This window comes from Oncorhynchus keta, chromosome 31 (genome assembly GCF_023373465.1).
Source record: "Oncorhynchus keta strain PuntledgeMale-10-30-2019 chromosome 31, Oket_V2, whole genome shotgun sequence".
In the NCBI taxonomy this organism is placed as follows: domain Eukaryota; kingdom Metazoa; phylum Chordata; class Actinopteri; order Salmoniformes; family Salmonidae; genus Oncorhynchus; species Oncorhynchus keta.
The window spans coordinates 17,548,946-17,563,572 of record NC_068451.1 but is presented as its reverse complement, the minus strand read 5'-3'; the positions used below and the strand labels follow the sequence as shown (position 1 = coordinate 17,563,572).

Below are 14,627 nucleotides of genomic sequence, written 5' to 3'. Positions count from 1 at the left end.
ACACATCTAGGTGTATCCCTTCTCCATCTTTAGACTGGACTGGTGTCCAATTTTCTGTTTTGGAAACTCTTATGGCCATTGTCATGCCAAAAATAAAAACAGATCTGGGACCCGGCTAACTTTAAACCTAACGCAATACAGAATGTCCCACTTGGTTCCCCTTATTATAGAAAATGGTAATTCACTTGTGTACAGTGCCACATGAGACATTACTGTACAACTCACATGAAGAGGTTGCTCGGCAACCACCAGCATCCTGTGTTCAGCGTACTTTCTCACATATTCGTAAACGTTGAGAGGAGTCACAGGCATGTTGACCCCACCTGACAGCAGCTCCACCTGATATAGCCATGGACAACAGACATGTTAATAATGTAATGTTTCATAACATTCGCTGTCACAATTAGACAGCAGAATAGAAGGGTTTTAAAAACCAGTAAACTCCTGATAAATGCAAAACTTCGCAGTTTCAAATGTCGCATGCACAAGTACAGTGAAATGCCAGTTGTGACAGAGTGCATTAAAACCAGAGCATGCAGTCAGAGGCAATTGCAAAAATATAACGAAATGGAAATAAAAATCGGGACTGAAAATGCATCCCAAGTGAACTTCCTGAGTTGACTATGTGAAACATTCTCCCAGTGAGTTCGCTTTACCTGTCCAGCCCCTTCCTCCTTACACAGGTCTATGGCAAAGGCCAGGTCCATGGCTGCAAACACAGCGTCCGCCTCTCCAGCCTGAGAGTGACGGATCAACTGCCGCAGGCTCTCGTACATTACCGGGTCAAAGAAGGCAAAGTCATGCCAGTTCACCTGCTCACAGACACACACATACTGATGAGAACTCTATCCGTGTACAAGTCCAGATTTAGCGGTTTTTATATAGCAGTGTACAACAGTGCCCATATAACAGTGGAACTCATTACCTTTCTGCCGAGCAGCACCTTGATGACATGTCTGTTCAAAGTAATTGGACAGAGCTCATTCTGCAGCAGACACAGCCCTAGTATTCTGGAGAAGAAAAAAATTTATATATTTTTTAATACTTGGAAATTGAGGTAGGCTACATATAATTTAGTTGTTTTATCCCAGAATACAAGTAAATATTGTCTGCACTCCAGATGGCCCCCTGTTTCCTATGGGTCCTGGTTGCACTATAAAGGGAATGGGATGCTAGGACTTACCTGCCGATGTTCCTGAAGCAGTTGAGCCTGGCCTCCGTGTTCTTGCCAGGCCGGGGAGAGTAGAAGCCTCTCTTCCCGGGCTGGTAGAACAGGGGAGCGTTGTCATCTCCGTCTTCAGGGTCGTCCAGCTCCATGTCCACCACACTGCGGGTGGAGCCATGACGCTTACGGTTCTCCTGCTGCTACAACCAGGACAATTAGGCACTTGCAATTGACAATAATTGACCAATTCTATTGTTATTACAGTGTAAAATAATGAAAATCAGTGCCACCCAGTAAAATATAAGTGACTGGTCTTGAGAAAGGTTGCCAAGGCTGAAATGTTGACATTAAACAGTCTCCTATATACTCTCTTACTATTAGAGCATAATATCAGTGCATGATCATGAGGTGAATATTTGTATTATGCTGTAGTAAACTTCTAAAAAACAGCCACATTCAGAGAAATCTAACCAGTAAATTAATGTCATAAGGCTGAAGGCCACATTCCTTTTATTCTATATACAACTTTCTTTCAGACATGTCTAATGACTTGTGTTCCTGGACCACAGAGCTGGGGCATGCTGGGACCGGAGATAGAGAGCTGAAGCTTACCTGTGCTTTCTCAGGAGCCTCCAGGAGACCCAGGTCCAGTATGCTGTCAGCACCATTTTCCCTGTGGAAGGAGAGGGGTTTTAGTCAGTGTATCCTTTATTTTTTAATCAAACCAGGTTGTCCTATTGGAGGTAAACGCTTTCACAAGGGAGACCTGGCCAAGAGGGCATCCTTGAAATTGTGTAGGTTGACGATGTGTCCCAAATGGCACCTTATTCCCTATATAGCATTTGGGGCACTGGTCAAAAGTAGTGCACTGTGAGTAGGGTGCCATTTTGAGAACAAAATGAGAGTGGTGAATAGGACACTGTACTATACCTTCCATGTGCAATGAGCAGCTCCATGGCTTCCTCCACCCTGGCCCTGAGAGAGTCCTCACTGGCCAGGAGCAAGAGCAGCTGGGCTGGGGAGAGCTCCAGCAGCATCCCAGTGATCTTACTGGCAAACGCCTGGAGAGGAAGGAACAACACCAGTCAGTCACATTATGGAATGTGCTGACAACGAAATCACACAAAAATCATCAATGGAAATCAAATGTATCAACCCATGGATGTCTGGATTTGGAGTCACACTCAAAATTAAAGTGGAAAACCACACTACAGGCTGATTCAACTTTGATGTAATGTCCTTTAAACAAGTCAAAATGAGGCTCAGTAGTGCTTGTGGCCTCCACGTGCCTGTATGACCCCCCTACAACGCCTGGGCATGCTCCTGATGAGGTGGCGGATGGTCTCCTGAGGGATCTCCTCCCAGACCTGGACTAAAGCATCCGCCAACTCCTGGACAGTCTGTGGTGCAATGTGGCCTTGGTGGATGGAGCGAGACATGATGTCCCAGATGTGCTCAATTGGATTTAGGTCAGGGGAACGGGCGGGCCAGTCCATAGCATCAATGCCTTCCTCTTGCAGGAACTGCTGACACTCCAGCCACATGAGGTCTAGCATTGTCTTGCATTAGGAGGAACCCAGGGCCAACCGCACCAGCATATGGTCTCATAAGGGGTCTGAGGATCTCGGTACCTAATGGCAGTCAGGCTACCTCTGGCGAGCACATGGAGGGCTGTGCGGCCCCCAAAGAAATGCCATCCCACACCATGACTGACCCACCGCCAAACCGGTCATGCTGGAGGATGTTGCAGGCAGCAGAACGTTCTCCACGGCGTCTCCAGACTGTCACATGTGCTCAGTGTGGACCTGCTTTCATCTGAAGAGCACAGGGCGCCAGTGGGGAATTTGCCAATCTTGGTGTTCTCAGGCAAATGCCAAACGACCTGCACGGTGTTGGCTGTAAGCACAACGCCCACCTGTGGACATCAGGCCCTCATACCACTCTCATGGAGTCAGTTTCTGACCATTTGAGCAGACACATGCACATTTGTGGCCTGCTGGAGGTCATTTTGCAGGGCTCTGGCAGTGCTCCTCCTGCTCCTCCTTGCACAAAGGCGGAGGTAGCAGTCCTGCTGCTGGGTTGTTGCCCTCCTACGGCCTCCTCCACGTCTCCCGATGTACTGGCCTGTCTCCTGGTAGCGCCTCCATGCTCTGGACACTACGCTGACAGACGTAGCAAACCTTCTTGCCACAGCTCGTATTGATGTGCCATCCTGGATGAGCTGCACTACCTGAGCCACTTGTGTGGGTTGTAGACTCCGTCTCATGCTACCACTAGAGTGAGAGCACCGCCAGCATTCAAATTGACCAAAACATCAGCCAGGAAGCATAGGAACTGAGAAGTGGTCTGTGGTGCTTTATTGGGGGTGTCTTGCTAATTGCCTATAATAATTTCCACCTGTTGTCTATTCCATTTGCACAACAGCATGTGACATTTATTGTCAGTGTTGCTTCCTAAGTGGACAGTTTGATTTCACAGAAGTGTGATTGACTTGGAGTTACATTGTGTTGTTTAAGTGTTTTTGAGCAGCAATATATATATATATATATAATGCATTATAAATTAGATAATGAATGGATACTGCATTTACAGATTATAGATAATTTAACTATAATTTATGCGCTCGTTTGACTGTAAAGCTGGTAGGTACCGGCTGCATAGCGTGGACGCGGGGGTACAGCCTCTCTCCCAGGGCCTGTCTGTGGGCAGGCAGGGGGTCAGGTTCATCACTGGGGTTTCCCTCCGAGGCTGGCCTGAAGGGCCGGGTGTCAATGGACAGCTGTCTCCTCGAGTCCCTGGAACACACACACACAGAAGGGAAGGTTAGCTAGCGCCCTCAAACATTCTACACCATCGTGCCGACCCGAACCAAACTGGCCAGTGCAGGCCATTGTCTTACGCCAGATCGCGTCACTCCTACGCAATGCCAGTCCCTCAACCAATCAGTCTTGTAGGACGTGGAACTCATCTATACAATTTGGATTTTGCTCATCCGCCTAACAGTAGTTCCTAATTGTGAAAATCGCTCCGCTCTCGGTAGCTATGACGCACTGGCTACTACAGCAAACCATGCTCCAGCTAACAGCCAAGTACAAGCTTGTTTGAATGGTCATACGGTAGCTAGTTTAACAAGCTTGTTGATGAAGCACAGAACCAAAGTTAATAAACTGTTCTAAGAAATCAGCATGCATCTCATTTACAGCTGCCATTGTGCCTCGCTACTTTGTAACATTTGGCCAACGCGATAACGTGGTAGAGAGCAGTCAGCTGTGCTGTAGAACTCGGCATGCTAATCACAGCAGAACAGATATCATGAAAACTCATGTGTGTGTACTGCTAGAGCTAAAGGGAGTATTCAGCAATGAGTGTGTGAACTGGTGTCAGAATCCTTGTCTTGTCATATGGATTGATTAGAAATGTTCGTACACATATAGAATTTCATAAATACGGATTCTACCACCACAATACACCTTCCCTAGATATAGAATTAGGTAGTGAAGACTTACTCATTACATTTTTGTTAAACATTAGCTACAGGTTTATAGTTTTTGGTAAGATTAACTAACTCGAGGATGAAAGGGGGTTCAGTGAACGATGTCACCGTGGTAACATTTTTGAATGTTATGACTTCTTTTTAGCTATCCCATGAGTGTTTGCGAGATCAGATAGATCAGTGCAGACGGCCACCATGTTATCCGACGTGAGACAATGCAGCGCAGGCCAGAAACTATGGTGGATGCGTAACCAGGTCAGCTAGGCTCGGCTCAGCTCAGTAGTGTAAACATTTTTATTTTTTCAGTGGTGAGAAGTATAGGGCTATAGTTACAACTTTCAAACTATGTTGCATTTGGATTGCTTTGTGTAATACCCCCAGCAACTGATAAGTAATTAATCTACAACGTGGTTGCATCAAGTTCCAAAAAATTCAACTTTGTGCACTAGTTGCAAGCAACAGCCAATCAAAATGAATGCTTCGCACATGATCCATTTGAAGGTTCGGAACTCCGACCCAGTTGTCATGTCAACACAGCTGTCAGTGCTGCGGGAACCGCGATCAAGGTTGGTAGAAGAGACATTAGCCAAACGGGAGCTGTAAATAAATATTGGCATTATGGGAAGTCATGGTTAAGGTACATGGTTTGGTAGTCAATAAATGTAATTTTTGAAGTGAACCCAGACCTCAGACCAGTTTCAACTAAAAATGTCCAACATGAACTGCACTAGCTAGCTTAGGTCATTGCGAGCTTGGTTAGCTCGTTGCAAGCTAGCTAAATAACATTTTCATTTTGACTATCTAGCTAAATTGTACAGCCAGCATTTTGTCCAAATCCATTCTTATACAATAACCATGCGGTTGGATAAACAATTCATTAGTGAAATCCTGATGTACTGCAGCAGATGACATTAGGTGAGTTACGACTTCTCAAACCATATGACAATGCAGCTTCAATTTGATTGGCTGTTGCACACAATTGAGTTACTTAGTGTATCAGCAAAGTTGCTTGAGATGTCACTTACGACCTCTAACTGCAACTAAATTTGCTTAAAGGTTGCTTTGTGTAACTCCAGCCTAACACATTAACAGATGGTCAAATGTTTTCTGAAAGGCAACAAACATGCCCTAATAGCCCAAAGCACCCTACAACCACAGGGTTGGTGGGCAGGGATGCATGTCTCACCTGTCTCGGTCTCTCCTAGAGCCGGCTCGGAGCCCTCCACTCCTCCGCTCCCTCTCCCGGTCTCTGTTCCTCAGCCGCTGCATCAGATCTACACACAGAGGGAGACTTTAGGAAAGATCTATACATCTCTGTTCTCTTCTGAAATTCTTCTTGCTTCCCCCAGAGTGGTGGTAGTAGTAAGTTATCTCCGCCACCATGTTAAACTGCCATTTGAGTTAAGTAATTCATAAATTGACGCTAGTAGTTTCATACTCAATGTCATACTTGAGTTGTAATCGTGATGACACGTACTGCTGGCCTGCATGCCCTTGCTGACGCTCTGCACACAGTCCAGGTTGGGCAGCTTGTCATTGGACAGGAAGGCCAGGGCGATGGCCGTGTAGAAGCTACGGGCCACGCCACTACCCTCGCCCGGCTCGTCCTTGAAGGTGACCTTGACGCGGTGCACAGCCATGGGTGTGGTGGTGCAGCGCCGTCCAAAGTGGGTGTTGAGCTGCCTCATGGTCTGCTGGATCAGCTGGTCACGGTCACGGTCCACCTCCAGGGCCAGGTCACGGGACTGGAGGTTACGGAGTTTCTCCATCTCCCGACGGAACTTAGACTCCTTCACCTCAAAACCCCCCAGCTCGGTCAGAATCTGGGGACGGGGTCAGACAGACGGGATTAAATGTCTGGTTAGATCTTCAACTGTTTTTAATGTTTAACAGATTGTTTTTTTTAGTTCTGATCTCATCTTGGTAATTGTACTTTTCTTCATTACATGTTTGTCTATCAAGATCTGGGGACAGAAAGCTGTAGTGCCTTAGTGACTCGTCGACTGTAATAAAAACTTACATTTGTATCTGGGATTCTGATTGGTTGATAGCCATTAGTTATTCACAATAATCCACAGGTAAAGCCTTCTTCACGCTACCACGTTCCCCTAGGGCACCCCAGCCCCCCACGCTCAACTCAAAAGATGGCGCACAGAATGCAAAAATATTCTTAGAAATATTTAACCTCCACACATTAACAAGTCCAATAGCTCAAATGAAAGATAAACACCTTGTTCATCTACCCAGCAAGTCAGATTTCTAAAATGTTTTACAGCGAAAACATAGCACATATTTATGTCAAACCACCACCAAAGACACAGCTAATTTAAATAGCCATTTTGTCAAACAAAAGATGCAATCACAAATGCAGGATTAAAAGAAAAATAATTCACTAACCTTTTGACAATCAGATGACAGTAATAGGACATGTTACACAGTACATTTGTTTTTTCAATAATATGCCATTTATATCCATAAATCTCTGTTTACATTGATGCCATGTTCAAAAAATGCTACAAAAATGTCCAGAGAAATTATGATAACTCCGCCAGATAACGCCAGATAACAGCAATACACATCATAAACTTTTACTAAATATACATGTTCTACATATAGTTAGAAAGATACACTCCTTAATTCAATCGCTTTGTCACATTTCTTTTTAACGTTACAGAAATCGTTCATTTTTCATTTTTCTGAGACGGCGCTCAGACATTAGCAATATTTCTCCGCTATGTTGGAGTCAACAGAAACACAAAATTACCACATAAATATTCCCTTACCTTTGATGGTCTTCAATCATAAGTCGTGGAAGGAGTCATACTTACCAAAAACAGCGTTTGGTTTTCAAGTCTGTGTCTGTGTTATCAAACGCGACAAATTCCGGCTGAAATGCAGCCAAAATTCGAGGGGTTGCGCATCAAAACTACGTATGTCGACTAAACTGGTCAAACTAAGTGCAGAATCAAGCTTTAGGATGTTCTAAACGTGCAAAACAATTCTCAACTCGAACAGACAAACTGGCATCGTGTAGTGATTCCTGGAACAAAGGCCACTCCAGGCGCAACGCGCGCATGAGAGTGCATGTATTTTCACGTGACACCAAGGTTTTTGCCCGCCAAAGGGTGAAAGACCGCGGGATTTTCACAATGAAACGCCCTATTGAAAGAAGACATCTCGCCGAAGACATAGAAACTGTTCCCAGATCCGTAGCTGGTTGGGAAGGGTGGGGGCGATGACGTCAAAGTTGGCCCAACTTTCCTGATGAGAGAGATAGTTTTGGAGAATGGCTGCCCTGTGAGTTCTGCTTTACATAGACATAATTCGAATGGTTTTAGAAGCTTTAGAGTGTTTTCTATTCAATAATTATTATTATATGCATATATTAGCAATTTTGGACAGATTTTTTTTCTGTTTACTATGGGCACGCAATTCCTCCAAAGGGGGCAGTATTGTGCATAGCCTTAACAGGTTTTAACAGTTCCTTTTGAATTATCAATGCGCTGTTCAACAGCCCAGCCAGGCAATTCAAACTTTCTAGCCGATCATCTTGGTAATGGTATTTTTTTTTTGTGTGTCTAGCTGTATATTTTTGTGGATTTCATTGTATTAATGGTTTGAGGTTGGAGAAATACTGTAAATATAAATGTTTAAAACACCAATCTCTGAGTGTGCATACCGATCCAGGCTCTGCTCCAACATCCTCCATGAAGACGCGCCCAAACAGCTCCAGAGACAGACGCCAGCGGCCCAGCAGCATGTCATGGGAGATCACCATCCCCATGAAACTACAGTGGGGTCTGGAGAGGACAGAGAGATGATATACTTCCTGGTTAATATTACAGTGGGGTCTGGAGAACACAGGAGAAGGCACAACAATGTTACGTCCTTGTTAATACAAAAGACAGGAGAGTAAGGGGCATTTACATATGCAGTTGTAATAGGCAAAGAGAGGGAGAGAATTGAGTGGGGAACATTTTTATTTATTTATATAACCCAACTATATTCATTGTTTCCTTACTGAAGCAAATCAAACTGAGATAGTAAACCTAGATGGAATTTTCATTTATTTACTAGCCACGTGTACCATACCTAAAGGAAGGGAGCGGGGGGCCATCACTCTCAGTGAGGCCTATTTCAGCCAGGAGGCTGCTCTTCAGCTGGGCAGCTAGGTCGTGGGGTGAGGGGCCTGGCTTTGGAGCCACTAGCTCCTGGTCCATGGGCTGGTCCTCTCGGCCACGCTGACTAGTCTCCATACTCATCACGTTCTTCAAGTTGGCTGAGTAGGACATCTTAGTGGGTAGGATCTATGGGATCCATGGGGACAACACAGCTGTGGTTATAGTGAATGGTGCTATAATTGTTTTTTTTATGATGGAAAAGTACTGTGAAGACTGTGGCCCTGCTACAAAAATTTGAATAATCTTTCCTTCCTCTTTTTCCTTCCATGAAGTGCTAATCACTGATCTGACATGGATTGGCGTTAGCAAGCTTTCCAGTTTCCATTGCATTGCTTTCACCAATCCAGTCATGTTAGACCATGGATTCTTTCAAGAAAGGGGGGGGGGGGAAGGATGCATGTTGATTGAAGGGATGAGGGATAAAGGAAGGATGCATGATAAGAGTATTAGAGCAGGGCTGGTGTGTTGTCAGGGCGCGCAGTGTGTTATGTGTACCTGAGAGGAGCCCATGTTAACCTCCATGCAGCTGCGGTCCAGGGTGGCCTCAGCCAGGCCTTTGCTTGCTGTGTATGAGGACGAGTACAGGCCTTGACTAGGACGGCCAAACAGATCCTCCTTCCTTGCATTGGGCTGGGAGGTAGAAAAATGTTAAATAAGTTGCAGTGTCAAATTATTGTAACAAACTAAAAAAACAGAGATCAGCAACGTATTGGTAGTGGTGGATCTATTGACTTCTAGAGTAGATTACACAGCTTGCTCCATAAAGCTATAAGTAGGCAAATAAGCTCTATAGCTGTGTTTTAACATAATTACTGTCGGAACACTGCATTAAGGATTGTACAGAACAGGCTGTTTTGGGAGCCCGTTAGGACTTCACCTGCACATGTCACTTGAATTCCACTTCGTTAATAGAATTTCTCTTATAGGTAGTTATCAATAAAATGTCACAATAAGATGCAGAGTTATATTTGCCTGCTGGGGCGCAAGGAGACCCCGAGCTCCGTTAAAACCCACTGACAACTAAAATACAGTTCAGGGGTTGTTAAATGTTATAACTATTTGGTTTTAATACCATCACCTTGAAGAGCATAGTCAGAACTACACAGTTCAGGTTACTCCACATTTAGCTCTGTCATCAGAGTTATACAGCAAGTAACTGCATGCTTGTCATGATCAGTCAACAATTGATCATGTAATTTCAGATGTGAAGGTAGACTCACAATATCTCAATATTGGCCACCATTAATTTGATAATTGAATTATAAGTGAACTACACCTGATTAGTTTGAGTGGTTTAGGTTCACCACCACTTCACCATTCTTTGTGGGCTCTGTCAAGCAGCAGAAGGGCGCATTTGCCGATGTAAGCCCATTGTTAGCTGATAATGGCTTACTTTGCAAGCTACCGGTAGAAACTTTGTAGAGTTGGCTAAACGTAGTGCTAAGTAGAGCTAATGTACTTTTTTCTCCAACCAACACAAACCTACTTAGTGAAGTTAGCTAACATTAAACCTTTAACATTTTTTGGTATTTAATCGCAATTGCTGCTGACGGTCATGATTTATGAACCATGTCAAATTAGCAAACCAATAACTGATGACATCAATATGGCTAGTTAAGCTAACTTTCAGAGGACAAACTAAAAGTCTATATCGTTTCATTTGCTTGGCATCTATAGAGGCGAAGACAGTAGTCCGAATGACAATATGACAAGGACTTGCCGATGTCAAGCTCTTTCAAAAGCATAACCTCGGATGAAGCAAGCTAAGTGAAACTTAGCTAGCTAGCTATATGCCAAATGATAGGCTACCCTCATGAATCTGAAATTACATGATCAATTGACATTGACTGATCATGAAAGCATGCAATTACTTACTGGTCAGTGCAAATTAAAGAAATGTGCTAACCTGCAAGAGGTGAGGCTGGTCTGCCAGGGGGATGGCCTCAGCCAGGGGGACCTCGAAGGGGTTGGGGGGGATACAGCCCAAGAAGGTCATGGAGTCAGAGCGCCGGAAGAACGGGTGGTTCTGTCCCATCTCAGCAGGGACCGTGTCATCCTCCTTATCCTGGAGCGTGGAACCTGAGAGGGAGAGAGGTCAGCACTGCTTCCTCCACACTGCAAAAGACCACTGGGAAAGACTGACCAAAAAAAATGACTGTACATAGTTCAAACAACTACCCATCACCTACATCAGGGCTTTTCAACCCAGTTCCTGGAGAGCTACCGTCCTGTAGGTTCACGGCAACTGTAATCACACGCACCGGATTCTAATAAGCTGGTTGATAATCTGAATCCGGTTACTTAACTGGGGTTGGAGTGAAAACCTATGAGGGTGGCTCTCCGTGAACAGGTTTGCAGAGCCATGGCCTACAGTGACGTGAAAAAATATTTGCCCCCTTTCTGATTTTCTCTATTTTTGCTGTTGAATGTTATCAGATCTTCAACTAAAACATATTAGATAAAGTGAACCTGTGCTTACAAATAATTAAAGTACACATACATTTTGGTTAACAAAGTGATGCAACACCCAATTCCCCTGTGTGAAAAAGTAATTGCCCCCTTACACTCAATAACTGGTTTTGCCACCTTGAACTGCAATGACTGCAATCAAATGCTTCATGTAGTTGTTAACCTCTTAAGTCAACTTTTTCGAACATTCTGTTAAAAATCGCGCAACATTTCAGCGCCCTGCTTCTCATGCCAGGAATATAGTATATGCATATGATTAGTATGTGTGGATAGAAAACTCAGACGTTTATAAAACTGGTTAAATCACAGCTGTGACTATAACAGCACGTGCGTTTCATCGAAAAGCGCAGGAAAATCTGATCACTGAAAATTGGAAAATATATCAATGCGCCACTTGCATGTATTGTCTATGGGAAAGCAAATTACCTGGAGCCGAGATTGCTATTCCTACAACTTCCACACGATGTCAACAGTCTTGTCATTTGCCTAGGCTTTGTTTCTTGGTCAAACGAAGAAGAGACAGCCCATTTCTTCAGGTCTCCGACCAGATATTTTGGTTGAGATTTACCCGGACATATTTCCAGACGTACAGCTATAGAATACACATCGCCTCGTGATCAATTTGATCGCTTATTAACGTTTACTAATACCTAAAGTTGCATTACAAAAGTATTTCGAAGTGTTTTGTGAAAGTTTATCGTCGACTTTTTTAATAAAAAATAATGACATTACGTTATAAGACGCTATTTTTTTTTCATTGATCACAGTCTTCATAGATCGATTCATAGATCGATATCTAGGCTATATATGGGCCGATTTAATCGAAAAGACCCAATAGTGATTATGGGACATCTAGGAGTGCCAACAAAGAAGATGGTCAAAGGTAATGAATGTTTTATATTTTATTTGTGCGTTTTGTGTAGCGCCGACTATGCTAATATTTTGTTTACGTCCCCTGCGGGTCTTTTGGGGTGTTACATGCTATCAGATAATAGCTTCTCATGCTTTCGCCGAAAAGCATTTTAAAAATCTGACTTGTTGCCTGGATTCACAACGAGTGTAGCTTTAATTCAATACCCTGCATGTGTATTTTAATGAACGTTTGAGTTTTAACGAGTGCTATTAGCATTTAGCGTAGCGCATTTGCATTTCCAGATGTCTAGATGGGACGCCTGCGTGCCAGGTAGGAGCAAGAGGTTAAGTCTCTCACGTACCTGGGGGGGAATTTTGGCCAATACTTGCATGCAGAACTGCTTTAACTCAACATTTGTGGCTCCATGAACTGCTCGTTTCAAGTTCTGCCACAATGTAATTTAAATTGGGATTAGGTCTGGACTTTGACAAGGCCATTCCAAAACGTACAATTTGTTGCTTTTTAACCATTTTCATGTAGAATTGATTGTGTGTTTTGGATCATTTTCTTTCCGTTTGACCCAGCTGAGCTTCAGCTCAGACGGATGGCCTGACATTCTCCTGTAGAATTCTCTGATACAGAACAGAATTCATGGTTCCTTCTATTAAGATAAGTCATCCAGGTTGCAAAGCATCCCCAAACCATCACCATAATTGACCGTTGGTAGGAGTTTCTTACTGTGCAATGCAGAATTTCGTTTTCACTCATCCAAAAAGTTCACTCAATTTTGCCAAAAAGCACCTGAAGAATGAATGTTCTACGGACAGATAAGTAAAACTTTTCGGACGACATGGGTCCCTCTATGCCTGGCGAAAACCAAAGATTGGTTTAAAGTTCTTACTGTGGAATGCAATGGTCAAGCATGTTTGTTATTTAACCCTTATCTTACCAGTTAAGTTGACTGAAAACAATCTAATTTACAGCAATGACCTGGGGAATAGTTACATGGGGGGGTGAATGAGCCAATTGTAAGCTGGGCATGATTAGGTTACCGTGATGGTATTTGGTATTTTATTAGGATCCCCCATTAGCTGTTGCAAAAGCAGCAGCAACTCTTCCTGGGGTCCACACAAAACATGATACAGAAGAACATTACACAGAACTACATACGTTTTTAAAAAGGCACACGTATCCCACATATCAATGCACAAACTATCTTGGTCAAATAGGGGAGAGGCGTTGTGCCGCGAGTGGTTGCTTTTTCTGGGTTTTAAAACCAGGTTTGCTGTTTATTTGAGCAATATGAGATGGAAGTTCCGTGCAATAAGGGCTCTATATAACTGTACGTTTTCTTGAATTTGTTCTGGATTTGGGCACTATGAAAAGACCCCATGTGGCGTAAGTGTGTGCACGCGTCAGAGCTGTGTGTAAATTGACTAGGCAAACAATTTGGGATTTTCAACACGTTTCTTAGAAAAAGTAGTGATGCAGTCAGTCTCTCCTCAACACGTAGCCAAGATAGACTGGCATACATAGTATTTATACATCAGCCCTCTGATTACAATGAAGAGCAAGACGTGCCACTCTGTTCTGGGCCAGCTACAGATTAACTTGGTCTGTCCTTGCAGCACAGGACCACACAACTGGACAATAATCAAGATTAGACAAAACTAGAGCCTGCAGAACTTGCTTTTTGGAGTGTGGTGTCAAAAAAGCAGAGCATCTCTTTATTACGGCTCGACCTCCCCACATATTTGCAACCATTGAATCTATATGTTTTGACCATGACAGTTTACAATCTAATGTAACGCCAAGTAATTTAGTCTCCTCAACCTGTTCAACAGCCACACCATTTATTACCAGATTCAGCTGAGGTATAGCACTTAAGGAATGATTTTTACCAAATATAGCTCTCTTAGCTTTAGAGATGTTCAGGAACAGTTTAACACTGGCCACCCATTCCAAAACAGACTGCATCTCTTTGTTAATCTCTTGAAGCTGGGGGGCACTATTTTTATGTTTGGAAAAATAACGTTCCCAAAGTAAACAGCCTATTCCTCAGGACCAGATGCTAGAATATGCATATAATTGACAGATTAGGATAGAAAACACTAAAGTTTCCAAAACTGTCAAAATATGGTCTGTGAGTATAACAGAACTGATATTGCAGGCGAGCCCCTGAGGAAAATCAAACCAGGAAGTGGCTTCTATTTTGAAAACTCCATGTTCCATAGCCTGGCTTTGAACCATTTAAAGAGATATAAACTAGATTCCTTTTCCTATCGCTTCCTCAAGGTGTCAGTCTTTACAGTTTCAGGCTTTTTATTTTGAAAAATGAGTGAGAAAGACAACATGTCATTGTATGGCCGGATGCCAGCGGCGTTTTGCTTGGTGCAACAGAGTTTGGGCAGCCGTTGCCTTTCCCTCTCCTACTGCAAAAGACAGCTGCGGTTGCTATATTATCGA

General features: G+C 43.6%; 1 protein-coding gene across 18 annotated transcripts in view; it reads right to left on the bottom strand.

The window, feature by feature from the left end:
- The window catches only part of LOC118379585 (E3 ubiquitin-protein ligase UBR5), a 47,264-nt gene that overhangs the window by 1,473 nt on the left and 31,164 nt on the right, over positions 1-14,627 (bottom strand). For 8 of the 18 annotated variants that reach the window (XM_052489794.1, XM_052489799.1, XM_052489801.1 and 5 more), the window contains 14 exons: positions 10,746-10,918; positions 9,335-9,469; positions 8,751-8,965; positions 8,338-8,458; positions 6,097-6,481; positions 5,845-5,932; positions 5,145-5,255; positions 3,816-3,960; positions 2,096-2,226; positions 1,778-1,838; positions 1,184-1,365; positions 926-1,010; positions 657-812; positions 226-339 (listed from right to left, as the gene is read on the bottom strand). In XM_052489794.1, coding sequence (XP_052345754.1) covers positions 226-339; positions 657-812; positions 926-1,010; positions 1,184-1,365; positions 1,778-1,838; positions 2,096-2,226; positions 3,816-3,960; positions 5,145-5,255; positions 5,845-5,932; positions 6,097-6,481; positions 8,338-8,458; positions 8,751-8,965; positions 9,335-9,469; positions 10,746-10,918 — 2,102 coding nt within the window. The remainder of the gene's footprint in view (positions 1-225; positions 340-656; positions 813-925; positions 1,011-1,183; positions 1,366-1,777; positions 1,839-2,095; positions 2,227-3,815; positions 3,961-5,144; positions 5,256-5,844; positions 5,933-6,096; positions 6,482-8,337; positions 8,459-8,750; positions 8,966-9,334; positions 9,470-10,745; positions 10,919-14,627) is intronic. The other 10 variants (XM_052489809.1, XM_052489811.1, XM_052489810.1 and 7 more) reach the window with 8 other exon arrangements.